The 15838-nt window shown below is 39.8% G+C and overlaps 1 protein-coding gene and 2 pseudogenes across 5 annotated transcripts in view; 2 read left to right on the top strand and 1 right to left on the bottom strand.

The window, feature by feature from the left end:
• Positions 1-542: 542 nt before the first annotated feature.
• Positions 543-1253, top strand: LOC100443106 (protein PAT1 homolog 1-like; annotated as a pseudogene).
• Positions 1254-1894: 641 nt separating this feature from the next.
• On the top strand, positions 1895-2732 carry LOC129047372 (protein PAT1 homolog 1-like; annotated as a pseudogene).
• Positions 2733-7426: 4694 nt separating this feature from the next.
• The window catches only part of ZNF546 (zinc finger protein 546), a 28992-nt gene continuing 20580 nt past the window's right edge, over positions 7427-15838 (bottom strand). For all 5 annotated transcript variants that reach the window (XM_063719486.1, XM_054538897.2, XM_054538898.2 and 2 more), the window contains one exon: positions 7427-14822. In XM_063719486.1, the coding sequence (XP_063575556.1) occupies positions 12706-14822 (2117 nt within the window). In that variant the 3' untranslated portion in view covers positions 7427-12705. The remainder of the gene's footprint in view (positions 14823-15838) is intronic.

The following is a 15838-nucleotide window of genomic DNA, read 5'->3' as shown; positions in this document are numbered from 1 at the left end:
TGTGTCACTTACAATGGAACACCAATCGACAGCTGACTTCTTATCCAAAGCAATGGAGGGGATGAAGGTAGTGGGATGATATATTCAAAGTACTCAAAGGACAAAAGCTCTGTCAAGCAGTAACACACTGTCTTTCAAAAATGAAGGTGAAATAAAGCCCTTCCCAGACCTACCACATAAGAAATTGTAAAGGTTATTCAAACAAAGCAAGTAAATCCACATGGAAATTCAAAATCACATTTTTAAAAATAACTAATATTTATAATTAAAATTACAAAAGGCAGTACAAATGCACATTTCTTTTACTTCTCTTAATAAATTTAAAAGGCAATTGTGTAATACAATATGTACATAATTATATTGTTGGGCCTATAACATGGAAATGTAATATATTTGACAATAGCAGCATAAAGGAAGTAAATGACAGCAGAGTTGTATTGGAGTAAGGAAATGATACATGACAGTAACTAGAATTCATAGGAACAAATAAAGAGAAACAGAAATCGGTGGCCAGGGGTTGCGAGCTGGTGGAGGACCTGCCCATGGAGGAGCCCGGGGAGTCAGTTCTTCTTCCTTCCCTCCCCCACTCCCCTTCCCGCTCCCTCCCCACTTCCCCAAGAATGTTCCACTATGAGTCTTGGGAGGATTGTCTTCTGGATGAAGATGAAGATGGATTTCAGGGACTGAGAGAAGAAGATGAGGAGATTGATCAATGATGATACACTTGGGTCAGGTGCAGTTGATGATGATTGGCAGGAAGCACGAGTGCCTGGCTGAATTGGAAGCTACCAGTGGCAGTTAATGAACAAACAGGCAATGGAGAAAGGGAAGAAATGGACTTGTTGGGTGACCATGAGGAGAATCTGGCAGAAAGGCTCAGTAAGATGGTGATTGAAAATGAACTAGAAGATCCAGCTATCATGAGGGCAGTGCAGACCAGGCCAGTTTTACAACCCCAACCAGGAAATCTGAATTCTAGTATCTGGGATGGATCTGAAGTTATGAGGCAATTCCGAGGGCCACTGCTCGCTTAGGAAATGTCTGCAGTGTCTGTATTAGAATATGCCTTGCCTCAGAGGCCCCCCAAGGGTCCAGAAAATGATTGGGACCTTTCTGAACATGCATTACCAAGGTGGTCAAGTTCACCTGTCATTGGCAGTCCTCCTGTTAGAGCTGTCCTCATAGGCACCCCACCTGAGCAGATGGCTGTACCCAGCTTTACCCAACAGAGCCTGTGCAGTCCTATTCCATAGACTTTCCTCCACCTGAAACCAGCAACTGAAAAGGAAAGCCAATTTGGAAGACTCTGCGTTCGAAGCCTGTCCATGTTCAGCCCCCAATGCCACCATGTTATCCTGGCCCCTATGATGAGAGGATGTCTCCAAATCAGCTCTACAGTGTCCTGAACTCTTCCCTCCTGGGTCACCCTTTTCCTCCTAGTGTTCCTCCTGTTCTCAGCCCCCTTCAGAGAGCACAGCTTCTTGGAGGAGCACAGCTACAGCCTGGACAGATGTCTCCCAGCCAGTTTGCATGGGTCCCTGGATTTGTTGGTAGTCCACTTGCTGCTATGAATCCCAAGTTGCTACAAGGGCAAGTTGGGCAGATGCTTCCCCCAGCACCAGGCTTCCATGCCTTCTTTAGTGCTCCACCCTCTGCTATACCACCTCCACAGCAGCGGCCTCCTGGCCCAGGACCTCACTTGCAAAACCTAAGATCTCAAGTCCCAGTGTTTAGACTGGACACAACTCACCTCCATCCTCAGCACCATTGACTCTTGCATCAGAGGCAGCAACAGAATAGAAATCAGCATCAGAATCTCAGTGGTGCAGGAGATAGAGGAAGTCACTGGAGCAGTCATCAAGATCATCTCCGAAAGGATCCATATGCCAATCTGATGTTGCTGCGGGAAAAGGATTGGGTCTCTAAAATTCAGATGATGCAACTGCAAAGCACTGATCCCTACCTGGATGATTTTTATTACCAGAATTACTTTGAAAAACTGGAGGAACCATCAGCTGCTGAAGAAATACGAGGTGATGGCCCCAAAAAAGAGCACACCAAGCTTATCACCCCTCAGGTGGCCAAACTGGAGTGCACCTATAAGCCAGTACAATTTGAGGGCTCTTTGGGAAAGCTTACTGTTTCTAGTGTGAATAATCCCCGAAAAATGATTGATGCTGTTGTGACATCTTGGAGTGAGGATGATGAGACAAAAGAAAAACAAGTTTGAGACAAGAGGAGAAAAACCCATCATAATTGAGAAAACCTACAGTTTACTCCTTGCTGTGGAGGACTATGAAAGACATTATCTCCTAAGTCTAAAAGAGCGACCTGCTCTAATGGATGAGCGAAAGTGCAGAATTTGTAGCATGTATGACAACTTAAGAGGGAAACAGCCTGGACAAGAGAGGCCTACTGATGACCACTTTGTGCAGATCATGTGTATCCAAAAAGGGAAGACAATTGTTGCCCGTATTCTTCCTTTCCTCTCCACAGAGCAAGCAGCTGACATTTTCATGACAATAGCCAGGGACCTCCCTTTCCTTATCAAGAAAAATGCACAAGATGAGGTGCTGCCATGCTTACTGAGTCCCTTCTCTCTCCTCCTCTATCATCTTCCAACAGTGACTATCACCAGCCTTTTACAACAGCTAATGAACCTACCTCAAAATGCAGCTACACCAGCACCCTCCAATCCTCACTTCACTGCTGTGCTCCAGAACAAATTCTGACTGGATTCCACTGAATCCCTAGATCAATTTGAGAAATGACTTCTAAACATTGGGTCTTCTCATCTGTGATTATGGTGGATGTTTCAATTTATTAAGGCTTTCCCTAGCTTCTCTCAACAAAATTGTGTAATTTTTAGGTAGTAGTCTTGCATGTGTTTTGTTAAATATATTCCTAAGTATTTTATGTTCTTTATCAATGAAAAATTTTTTTATTTCATTTTCATTTGTTTGCTGTGACAGAAAAATTCAATATTTTTGGTATATTGTCCTTGAAACTACCATTAAAAATCCTTTCCACAAAGAAAGGTTGACTCAGATGACTTCAATGGCAGATTGATCCAAGATTTGTCAAAAAAACAGAAAAACAAAAAGAATATCTAAGGAAAATAAACAGCTAACATAGAACTTTATGATAAATTATTGACGGCTTTTTCACTAAAGTCAGACTCAAGGTAAGGATGTCTGCTCTGATAATATTTTTTTTAAGACAGCATCTTGCTCTGTCACCCAGGCTGGAGTGCAGTGGCACGATCTTGGCTCACTGCAACCTCCATCTCCAGGGTTCAAGCGATTCTCCTGCCTCAGCCTCCTGAGTAGCTGGGATCACAGGTGCACCACCATGCCCAGCTAATTTTTGTATTTTTAGTAGAGATGGAGTTTTGCCATGTTGGCCAGGCTTGTCTCAAACTCCTGACTTCAGGTGATCCAACTGCCTCAGCCTCCCAAAGTGTTGGGATAACAGGCATAAGCCACCATGCCTGGCCTTGCTTTGAGCATTTCCATTCAACACTCTACAGAATGCCCTAGCCTGTGCAGCATGGCAAATAAAGGAAGTATAAATTAAAAGGAACTGTCTTCACAGATGTCCTGATTGTGTTTATAGAAAATTCTAAGTAATTTATAAAAAATAAGCCCTGCTAGGCCGGGCGCGGTGGCTCACGCCTGTAATCCCAGCACTTTGGGAGGCCGAGGCGGGTGTATCACGAGGTCAGGAGATCGAGACCATGGTGAAACCCCGTCTCTACTAAAAAATACAAAAAATTAGCTGGGCGTTGTGGCGGGCGCCTGTAGTCCCAGCTACTCGGGAGGCTGAGGCAGGAGAATGGCGTGAACCCGGGAGGTGGGGCTTGCAGTGAGCCGAGATTGCGCCACTGCACTCCAGCCTGGGCGACAGAGCCAGACTCCATCTCAAAAAAAAAAAAAAAAAGTCTCTCAGCATTTGCTTGTCTGTAAAGTATTTTATTTCTCCTTCACTTATGAAGCTTAGTTTGGCAGGATATGAAATTCTGGGTTGAAAATTCTTTTCTTTAAGAATGTTGAATATTGGCCCCCACTCTCTTCTGGCTTGTAGGGTTTCTGCCGAGAGATCTGCTGTTAGTCTGATGGGCTTCCCTTTGATGGTAACCCGACCTTTCTCTCTGGCTGCCCTTAACATTTTTTCCTTCATTTCAACTTTGGTGAATCTGACAATTATGTGTCTTGGAGTTGCTCTTCTCGAGGAGTATCTTTGTGGCATTCTCTGTATTTCCTGAATCTGAATGTTGGCCTGCCTTGCTAGATTGGGGAAGTTCTCCTGGATAATATCCTGCAGAGTGTTTTCCAACTTGTTTCCATTCTCCCCGTCACTTTCAGGTACACCAATCAGATGTAGATTTGGTCTTTTCACATAGTCCCACATTTCTTGGAGGCTTTGCTCGTTTCTTTTTATTCTTTTTTCTCTAAACTTCCCTTCCCGCTTCATTTCATTCATTTCATCTTCCAGGGCTGATACCCTTTCTTCCATTTGATCGCATCGGCTCCTGAGGCTTCTGCATTCTTCACGTAGTTCTCGAGCCTTGGTTTTCAGCTCCATCAGCTCCTTTAAGCACTTCTCTGTGTTGGTTATTCTAGTTATACATTCTTCTAAATTTTTTTCAAAGTTTTCAACTTCTTTGCCTTTGGTTTGAATATCCTCCCGTAGCTCAGAGTAATTTGATCATCTGAAGCCTTCTTCTCTCAGCTCGTCAAAGTCATTCTCCGTCCAACTTTGTTCCATTGCTGGTGAGGAACTGCGTTCCTTTGGAGGAGGAGAGGTACTCTGGTTTTTAGAGTTTCCAGTTTTTCTGCTCTGTTTTTTCCCCATCTTTGTGGTTTTATCTACTTTTGGTCTTTGATGATGGTGATGTACAGATGGGTTTTTGGTGTGGATGTCCTTTCTGTTAGTTTTCCTTCTAACAGACAGGACCCTCAGCTGCAGGTCTGTTGGAGTACCTGGCCGGCCGTGTGAGGTGTCAGTCTGCCCCTGCTGGGGGGTGCCTCCCAGTTAGGCTGCTCGGGGGTCAGGGGTCAGGGACCCACTTGAGGAGGCAGTCAGCCCGTTCTCAGATCTCCAGCTGCGTGCTGGGAGAACCACTGCTCTCCTCACAGCTGTCAGACAGGGACATTTAAGTCTGCAGAGGTTACTGCTGTCTTTTTGTTTGTCTGTGCCCTGCCCCCAGAGGTGGAGCCTACAGAGGCAGGCAGGCCTCCTTGAGCTGTGGTGGGCTCCACCCAGTTCAAGCTTCCAGGCTGCTTTGTTTACCTAAGCGAGCCTGGGCAATGGCGGGCGCCCCTCCCCCAGCCTCGCTGCCGACTTGCTGTTTGATCTCAGACTGCTGTGCTAGCAATCAGCAAGACTCCGTGGGCGTAGGACCGTCTGAGCCAGGTGCGGGCTATACTCTCCTGGGGCACCGTTTCCTAAGCCCGTCGGAAAAGCACAGTATTCGGGTGGGAGTGGCCCGATTTTCCACTGGCCATGAGAGAAATGCAAATCAAAACCACAATGAGATACCATCTCACACCAGTTAGAATGGCAATCATTAAAAAGTCAGGAAACAACAGGTGCTGGAGAGGATGTGGAGAAATAGGAACACTTTTACACTGTTGGTGGGACTGTAAACTAGTTCAACCATTGTGGAAGTCAGTGTGGCGATTCCTCAGGGATCTAGAACTAGAAATTCCATTCGACCCAGCCATCCCATTACTGGGTATATACCCAAAGGACTATAAATCATGCTGCTATAAAGACACATGCACACGTATGTTTATTGCCGCATTATTCACAATAGCAAACACTTGGAACCAACCCAAATGTCCAACAATGATAGACTGGATTAAGAAAATGTGGCACATATACACCATGGAATACTATGCAGCCATAAAAAATGATGAGTTCATGTCCTTTGTAGGGACATGGATGAAATTGGAAATCATCATTCTCAGTAAACTATCGCAAGAACAAAAAACCAAACACCGCATATTCTCACTCATAGGTGGGAATTGAACAATGAGAACACATGGACACAGGAAGGGGAACATCACACTTCGGGGACTGTTGTGGGGTGGGGGGAGGGGGGAGGGATAGCATTGGGAGATATACCTAATGCTAGATGACGAGTTGGTGGGTGCAGCGCACCAGCATGGCACATGTATACATATGTAACTTACCTGCACATTGCGCACATGTACCATAAAACCTAAAGTATAATAATAATAATAATAATAATAAAAGAAAAAAAAAACAAAAACAAACAAACAAACAAAAAAGACCCTGCTAAAGCTAAGTGAATTTAGCAAATCATAAAATATAATATCAAGATACAAAAATGTAAATACTTTAAGGACAAGTTGTTTCTAGGTGTTAAAGAACAGACCATTACAACTCTAAAATCTTATCAATAAAATAAAAAGAAACTATAATACTGCCTTATTTGGCTATAGATGAAAAAGTTCTAATTAAAATATCACCAAATGGACTCTAGCAGTATGACAAAAATTATAGCGTATTACAAGAAATGTTTAAAATTTAAGAAAGTCATAAATACAAATCAATACATCAATAAATTTAAGGAGAAAAACATAAAATTAAAATAGATAACAAAATGGCCTTGGACAAAATTCAGCAGTTTTTAAATTAACAATCACTAAAAAAGTAGGCATCCTCCCTCTGCCCCCGCATATATTGAAGGAAATTTAAAGTCAGCAGAGAATTTATCCCCAAATGAAGAGTGAATATTATAGTAAATGATTAAATGTAGGTTCTTGAGTAAACATAGGACCAAAGAAAAAAATGTTGGGAAATATTCCATTAAATTTGGAAAAAAAGATACCTATTACCATAATATTCAACTGTGTTCTGAAGATTCTAGCTATTGCAATAAGAAAAATAAATATAAATACTGGAAAATAAAATTTTATATATTCTGCAAAGATTACATAACTGATAACCTATAAATCTTAAAATGTCTCATAAAGAGAGAATGCATGGTCAGACTATATGCATGTAGGTAGAAAATACTTCATCAATATAGCAAAGTATCCAGAATGACATTCAAGTCAATTAGAGGGAAGAAAAAAACAAGACAAAAATAATGGAGAAAGCCAAGAATATGAAAGTCAAAGTAAAGGAATGATGATAGGCCAAGAAATACATTTGAAAAGTGGCTTAAGTCAAAATTTAGGAATACATACAAAAACATACCTAAACTGAAGCTATAGCACTCAATTTACCAGTTCTCAGGAGTCTAAGAGAACAATTTGGAAATATCTAGTAGGGTATACAGAATCTATGGTTGATTTAGTATTATCTAACATAACTGAAAGAGTGTATGATGTAAGAGCAATTGTACTTCCATGTATATACAGCTACTGAAATTCCAATTCACATAAACCAATGATCACAGACAAGGATATTTATTGAAGTATATTTGAAATTGTGAAAACCTGTTAAAACATAAATACCAATGAAAGTTTAAATTCATTATAGTATGTTCAAATAAAAAATTGAGCCATCCTCATTAGTATAGTAGTGAGTATATAAAAACAAAACTGGGCCAGCAATTTATTGCAGAGGAATATGTGAGCAGCAGAGAAATATACCATTCATTTCCTTTCCCAGCATAGCTAAGCATCTGCCATTAGATCTGAATATTCTATCTTTAGGGCCACTCTTTTTTGGTTATGGCATTTCCAGTGTGGGCTCACGTCCCAAAATATTAGATATTCTGAATGAGACTTCCTTAGTAAAGTTTATCATGCATTAGATAAAATTAAGCAAATTTTCTTTATTGTAAGACTCAAATCTTTTGATAGCCTGATAATAAGCATTTTTTTAAAAAAGGGATTTAGTATTCAAAACTTCAGAAGGCTGTGTGCCCACAAACCATTTCTCAAGTGCCATTAAGTACTACTGTTCCCAGAGACGTTCTTTTAGATATGTTGTGTTAAGGCACTGGTACTTTGGAGGAACAATCCACTGATACATTAACAATATTTTGCATTAATATATGTCTCAAAATACTCTGCTTTTTGTTACATCCAATTATTGTTATTTGTAAAAATAATTTGTGAATGTTGAGCAATGATATAATTAGATAGTAAATGACTTGTACAATGATATATTATGGCTGTCTTATTTGCATAAAATGGACCTGGAGTTGCAAATCATAATGGATCCATGAGATCCCAGACATTTTGGTTGACAATGGACATTAGTCTAAGTTGAGGAAAGTGGTAGTATGGTAGTCTTCAAGAAATGAGTTACAGTTCTTTTTAGGGAAGAATTGAATTTCAACTGTATATATTCACGCAAACCTCTACATGCCATTAAATCTATATATTTTGGTGCAGGTGCTTTTGTATTCTTACCAGGAAGGCTTTTCACAAAACTGCTTGATGACTGCCACCTGGTTGGAAGTATTGTCAGATGCCATAAATTTTAAGATACACCTTGATTTCAAATATGTGAAAAATTGTGCTCAGTGTTAAGCATTGAGGAAATTATCATATCCAATCTAAGCCATAATTTGGCCATTTAAAGCTAAGAAAAACTGAGAACATGGGTCTTGAAGATACTTGGACTGGATCAGCTCTTCCTTTCCCATCATTAATTTGGAAAACTAGAACAGATCTATCCCTGGACAGTCCAAGTAAATAAATTATTTTGCTTAATTGCTTTACTAGGTTTTTGAATGAATGTGCTGATGGTTTAGAATTTCTGCTTTCTTCATAATGACTCACCTACATTTTTGCCTTTTAAGAACTATCCTCATCTGTTGTATTAGGATTATAATATCAGTGTAGAAAGAGCTAGTGAAATTTTGATAGTACCTCCTCCTTGAAATTTTCAATAAAACAAAAAATATCTCCTCCATCTGTACTTACATCCAATTCTCATTCACAATGCTGTAATTATCTTTTTCCTTTGATTAGCTATACTAAAATCAAGTATTAATATTTTTTCACAAAGCCTTAATAAGTCTACTTTATTTTCAAATTCATTAACTCCTTTTAATGATCCTCCCTTCTTTCTTATATTGACTTATTTTTCCCTTAGTTTCTTGAGTTTAATGCGTCTTCATTCTTTTAACAGTTTTATAAGTGATTATTATGTTAAAGAAACAGTATTAAGTCACTGGGAGTAGAGTGGTGAGCAGGAGAAACAAAGTGCTGGCTCTCAATATTTGTTTCCTGAATACATTAACAGGTTATTGATTTTTCACTGAGCACAGGTTTGGCCACATTCACAAATTCTGATCTCACCATTCATTTCTAAATTGTCCTTTATGGTTTCATTTTCTTTTTAATCTGGTGTCATTATATTATTGGAGATTTTAAAGTTCCAAAATGCCAAAGTACTACTCTACAGATCATTTACTAAATTAAAAGAAATATTTAGCTCTACAACAGAGAAACTTGGTGATTACCATATGAAGCAAGTATTTCAGTTACCTATTGCTGTGTAACAAACTACACCAAAACTTAGTGGCTTAAAACAGACCATATTTTACACGTAAATCTGCAATTTGGGCAGGCTCATGGGGGAAAGCTTTTCTCTGCTCCACTTAGCACCAGCTAGGACAGCCTGAAGGCTAAGGGTTAGAATCATCTGAAGGCTCATACCCTCATACACTTGGTGCTGGATGCTGGCTGTTACCTCAGCTACAGCTGTAATCAGGACAGCTTTACTTAGCTTTTCTATGTGGTTACTTGGCATCTTCATAGCATGGTGGCTGGGCTTCATCCCAAGTGGGTCAGGCAGAAGCTGTATTGCCTTTTGTGACTTAGTTGTGGAAATCACAGTGTTACTCCTGCCATAAACACAGGCCCACCTGGCCAGATTCAAAAGGAAGGACCATGAGCTCTACCTCTTGGGGAGTGTCGGTATCACCTTGTAAGGTAAACATGCAGAATGGGATATATTGGTGTGGCCATCTTTGGAATGTATGTTCTGCTACACCAAGTGAATGAACTAAGGATACCATACTGGTATAATGACACTGTATGCCACCTAATGGGTTACAAATTGAAATACAAAATTTCTCCCATTAAGTATTCTCGCCAAAATATTTAATCTGTCCCTAATTGGGTCTCTAATCCCAAATTCCAGTTAATGGGAAATATTGGGGATAAAAAAACACATTTAAAAATACTTTGAGAACGCCAGGTGCGGTGGCTCACGCCTGTAATCCCAGCACTTTGGGAGGACGAGGCGGGCGGATCATGAGGTCGGGAGATCGAGACTGTCCTGGCTAACACGGTGAAACCCCATCTCTACTAAAAACACAAAAAATTAGCCGGGTGTGGTTGAAGGCGCCTGTAGTCCCAGCTACTGGGGAGGCTGAGGCAGGAGAATGGCCTGAACCCGGGAGGCGGAGCTTGCAGTGAGCCGAGATCGCACCACTGCACTCCAGCCTGGGCGACAGAGTGAGACTCCGTCTCAAAAGAAAAAAATATATACTTTGAGAAAATGAGAAAAATCCAGAATGTGATATTCTATAAGACAACTATCCTGAGTGCTTAAAAAGTTAATGTTGCAATAAAGTTGTGGGGGGAAGGGCCATTCTTATTTTAAGAGACGAACAATGCAAAAATGTAATTCATGAATTTGGTTCCTGAATTTAAAAATAACCTATGAAAAGCATTCTTTACACAAGTGAAAAGAATGAACACAACTGAGAATATGAACACAGACTGAATATCACAGATTATGGAATTATTGCTAATCTTCTTAGGTGTGAAGTTACTGGGGGTCAAATCTTTTGGCTTCCCTGGGCTACACTGGAAGAATTATCTTGGGCCACACATAAAATATACTAACAATGGCGGATGAGCTTAAAAAAAAATCACAAAAAAATCTCATAATGTTTTAAGACAGCTTACAAATTTGTGTTGGACTGCATTCAAAGCTGCCCTGGGGCACAGACAGGTTGGACAATTGTTATATAGCAATTAAGTAGGAGGCAGCCTTTATTCTTAGATGTGATGTGTTTTATAGTATCTACAATTTATACTCAAATACTACATATTTACAAATATGTAAATACTATGTATAAGCAAACCAAATGTGACAACATATTAACAACTGCTGAATCTAGATAGAACATAACAGTGTTCATTATTCTTTTAAGTTTTCCAAATGGATAGTGGCTGTTTTTAATTTATCATTGTAGGCAGAAAAAGCAGACTGACATACCTGCTTTTTGGGTTTAAAAAGAAAAAAGCATTACAGCTATCCCTGAGTCTTCAAAACTTTACTCTCATAATCTTCACACCCATCAAATCTAGAGATTTCTTTCTCACATTAATTTTCAGAGATGGGTTCTGACTTTATAAATGGAAGTTTAATCTATTTTACTGGATATTATCCCCAGTTAATTATCCCAATCTAAATAAGGAATTAAAGGTAATGGACGGTTTTTACAAATTCCTGACACCCACAGGGCCTTTCTCTCACATGAATGTACTAAGTGTATCCCTAATGAAAAAAATAAAGCAATATTTATTGATAAAATGCTGTGTGCCAAATACTCTTTTAAAGGTTTTATCTTTTATTAGCATTTCATCCTCACAAAAATACTATTAGGTGGTACTATTAATTATTACCATTTTAAAAACCAAGGCACAGGGACATGTTTTGCCAAACACCACATAGGCAGAGGTGGAATTATGAGAATTATATTATTTTTATATATCATAAAGATATGCCAAGGCTGGTCTTTCCCATGTTCATTACATTAACAGAATCATTTTCCATTATAGTGCTATATAAAGTGTGGCCATGTGTTGACACTGGTCCACAAATTGTTTGCAAAAGTTATAGATACTGAGAGCAAGTATTTAGAAATGTTTGCAGCAATCTGATAGAGTTAACTCAGTTAAATACCATAATAAAAAACTGGGGCTTTTATTTTGCATGTCTGTTTTTTTTCTTTTCATTTTTCTGGTAATCTATTTATTTAAGAGACGGAGTCTTGCTCTGTCGCCCAGACTAGAGTTGCAGTGGTGTGATCTCGGCTCACTGCAACCTCTGCCACCTAGGTTCAAGCAATTTTCCTGCCTCAACCTCTTGAGTAGTTGGGATTACAGGCACCCGCCACCACGCCTAGCTAATTTGTGTATTTTAGTAGAGAAGCGGTTTCACCATGTTGGCCAGGCTGGTCTTGAACTCCTGACCTCACCTGGTCACCTGGGCCTCCCATAGTGCTGGGATTACAGGTGTGAGCCACTGTGCCTGGCCTACGTTTTACTTATTTATTTAGAGACAGGATCTCACTCTCACCAAGCTGGAGTGCAGTGGCACAATCTTGGCTCACTAAAGCCATGAGGCAGGGTCTCACTATGTTGCCCAGGCTGGTTTTGAGCTCCTGTCTTTCCACGTGCTGGGATTACAGGTGTGAGCCACTTCACCTGGCCCATTATTATTGCTATTCAACAACAGTTTGCAGGGGAAAGGTCCTTGATGGTCTGGGATGCAGTGCATCAGTATCAATCTTCTAAAGTCTAACAGGGACTGAGTGATGCTATAGTCTTTCAATTCTTTAACATATGAAATAATTTCTGATAAATTGTGAGCATGAAGTAAAGGGGATTCCCACATGTTCCGTAACAAACAGAAAATTTCTTAAATTACAAATTCTCTGCTAAAGGGCATTTTCTAAAAGCCATCATATTCTCTTTATATTATGCATAAGACTTCCTCACTAATATGATTTCTCTGATGTAAAGTAAGTTGATCACTACGAATAAAGTCTTTTCCACATTCTTTACATTTATAGGGTTTTTCACCAGTATGAATTCTGTGATGTCGAGTAAGTCCTGAATTAACACTGAAGGCCTTCCCACAGTCGTTACATTTATAGGGTTTCTCACCCGTGTGAACTATGTGATGTCGAGTAAGTTCTGCTTGAAGACGAAAGGCATTCCCACATTCTTTACAGCTATAAGGTTTCTCACCAGTATGAAGTCTAAAATGTTGAGTAAGATGATACCGACGACTAAAGGTCTTTCCGCATTCCTTACATTCATATGGGATCTCACCAGTGTGAATTCTTTGATGTAACGTAAGTCGATAACTGCAAATAAAAGCATTCCCACATTCATTACATATGTAGGGCTTCTCACCAGTATGGCCTCTGTGATGTTGAGTAAGATGATAGTGCCGACTAAACGTCTTCCCACATTCCTTACATTCGTAAGGTTTCTCGCCAGTATGAATTCTGTGATGTTGCGTGAGATGAGTGCTACGAATAAAGGCCTTCCCGCATTCTGTACATTTATAGGGTTTTTCACCAGTATGAATTCTATGATGCTGAGTAAGTTCTGTTTGAAATCGAAAGGCTTTCCCACATTCATTACATATGCAGGGTTTTTCACCAGTGTGAATTTTAAAATGTTGAGTAAGATTATAGCGACGACTAAAAATCTTCCCACATTCCTTACATACGTAGGTGCTCTCACTGGTGTGAATTCGCTGGTGTGAAATAAATTGATTGCTACGAATAAAAGCCTTCCCACATTCCTTACATTCATAGGGTTTCTCACATATATGAATTCTGTGATGTCGGGTAAGTTCTGCTTGAAGACGAAAGGCTTTTCCACATTCGTTACATATGTAGGGTTTCTCACCAGTATGAATTCTGTAGTGTTGAGTGAGATGATAGCGACTACTGAAGGTTTTTCCACATTCCTTACATTCATAGGGAATCTCACCGGTGTGAGTTCTCAGATGTAAAGTAAGTTGATAACCACAAATAAAGGCCTTCCCACATTCCTTACATTCATAGGGTTTCTCACCAGTATAAGTTCTATGATGCCGAGTAAGTTCTGTTTGAAGACGAAAGGCTTTCCCACATTCTCTACATTCATAGGGTTTCTCACCAGTATGAATTCTATGATGTCGAGCAAGTTCTGCATGAAAACTAAAGGACTTACCACATTCTTTACATTCATAGGGTTTTTCACCAGTATGAATTTTCTGATGTTGAACAAGGTATGAGCCATGACTAAAGGCCTTCCCACATTCATTACATTTATAGGGTTTGACACCAGTATGAATTTTCTGATGTTGACTAATATGTCGTTGTACCCTAAAGGTCTTGCCACAAACCTTACATTCATAAGGCCTCTCACCAGTATGAATTCTTTGATGTTCAGTTAGTTGATAATGAAGTCTAAAGGCCTTCCCACATTCTTTACATTCATAAGGTCTCTCTCCAGCATGAATTGTCTGATGTACTCTAAGGTCTCTAACACGACTAAAGGCTTTCCCACATTCCTTACACTTGTAGGGTTTCACACCAGAATGTATTCTCTGATGTTCAGTAAGGTGATAATGAAGTCTAAAGGCCTTCCCACATTCTTTACATTCATAGGGTCTCTCCCCAGCATGGATGGTGTGATGTACTCTAAGGTCTCCTACTCGACAAAAGGCCTTTCCACATTCCATACATTTATAGGGTCTCTCACCAGTGTGAATTCTCAGATGTTGAATAAGGTATGACTGTTGTCTAAAGGCCTTTCTACATTCCTTACATTCATATGATTTCTCTCTAGCATGAATTTTTGGATGTAGAGGATGAGATATTTGTTTTTGGGTTAGCGTTTGACTAACGCATCCCATCTGATGTCTCTCTTGTCTCTCAAATTCATGTTTACACTGCAAACCATTTCTGAAAATGGTATCCTCATGGATGGTGTTTTTACTTTTTTCTCCTGTCTGCAATTGAGATAAATAGATTTTGCAAACATTCTTTTCTGAAAGTAAATTCTTGGTAATATACTTGTATTCCAAATCTGCAAAAAAAAAGCAAAGAGCAAACAAATGCTATAATGCTATTTTTCTGTGTTGGGGCAGGGATGGGGGTTGTACCTTATAGTAGAAATAAAAGATAAACAGAAATAACATACATTAGAAATAAATGGTTTAGAGCAAGATTCAACAAACTTTTTCTTTAAAAGACCAGATAGTGAAGATGTTAGGCCTTGCGAGGCATATGGTCTCTGTCACAATTACTTAGCTCTGTTATTACAGCACAAGGGTAGCCACAGATGATAATAAGTGTGGCTGTGTTATAATAACACTTGACTTATGGACACTGAAATTTGAATTTCAAAAAGTGTTTACATGACACAAAATCTTGATTTTTTCAACCATTAAAAAAATGGAAAAACCAGTTGTAACTTATGAGCCATGCAAAAACAGGCAGTGAGTTATTTGGCTCATGGGCTATAGTTTGCTGGTTCCTGGCTTAGAGAACTCTAAATTATTGTAGTGCAATTTAAAAGAAGGCAAAATACCTCAGAAAATGATGTGACTTTTAAGAATGGTAAAATAGGCCGGGTGCGGTGGCTCATGCCTGTAATCCCAGCACTTTGGGAGGCTGAGGCAGGTGGATCATGAAGTCAGGAGATTGAGACCATCCTGGCTAACATGGTGAAACCCCGTCTCTACTAAAAATACAAAAAATTAGCTGGGCGTGGTGGCAGGTGCCTGTAGTCCCAGCCACTCGGGAGGCTGAGGCAGGAGAATGCCGTGAACCCGGGAGGTGGAGCTTGCAGTGAGCCAAGATTGTGCCACTGCACTCCAGCCTGGGTGACAGAGCGAGACTCTGTCTCAAACAAACAAAAAAAAAAGAATGGTAAAATAGCTGAGTAGGATAATAGGGTAAATCAGTGGTCCTCTTATTTAGGATGGATTTAGGGGAATTTCTTACATATACTGTTCTTCAGGCACCAAACCAGACAAAATCAAAATCTACAGGAGCAAGTCCTGGATATGTGCATTTAAAATCTTTTTCATCACATGGCTT

The sequence above is a fragment of the Pongo abelii genome, chromosome 20, assembly GCF_028885655.2.
Source record: "Pongo abelii isolate AG06213 chromosome 20, NHGRI_mPonAbe1-v2.0_pri, whole genome shotgun sequence".
NCBI lineage: Eukaryota > Metazoa > Chordata > Mammalia > Primates > Hominidae > Pongo > Pongo abelii.
This window is presented reverse-complemented; position numbering and strand designations above follow the sequence as displayed.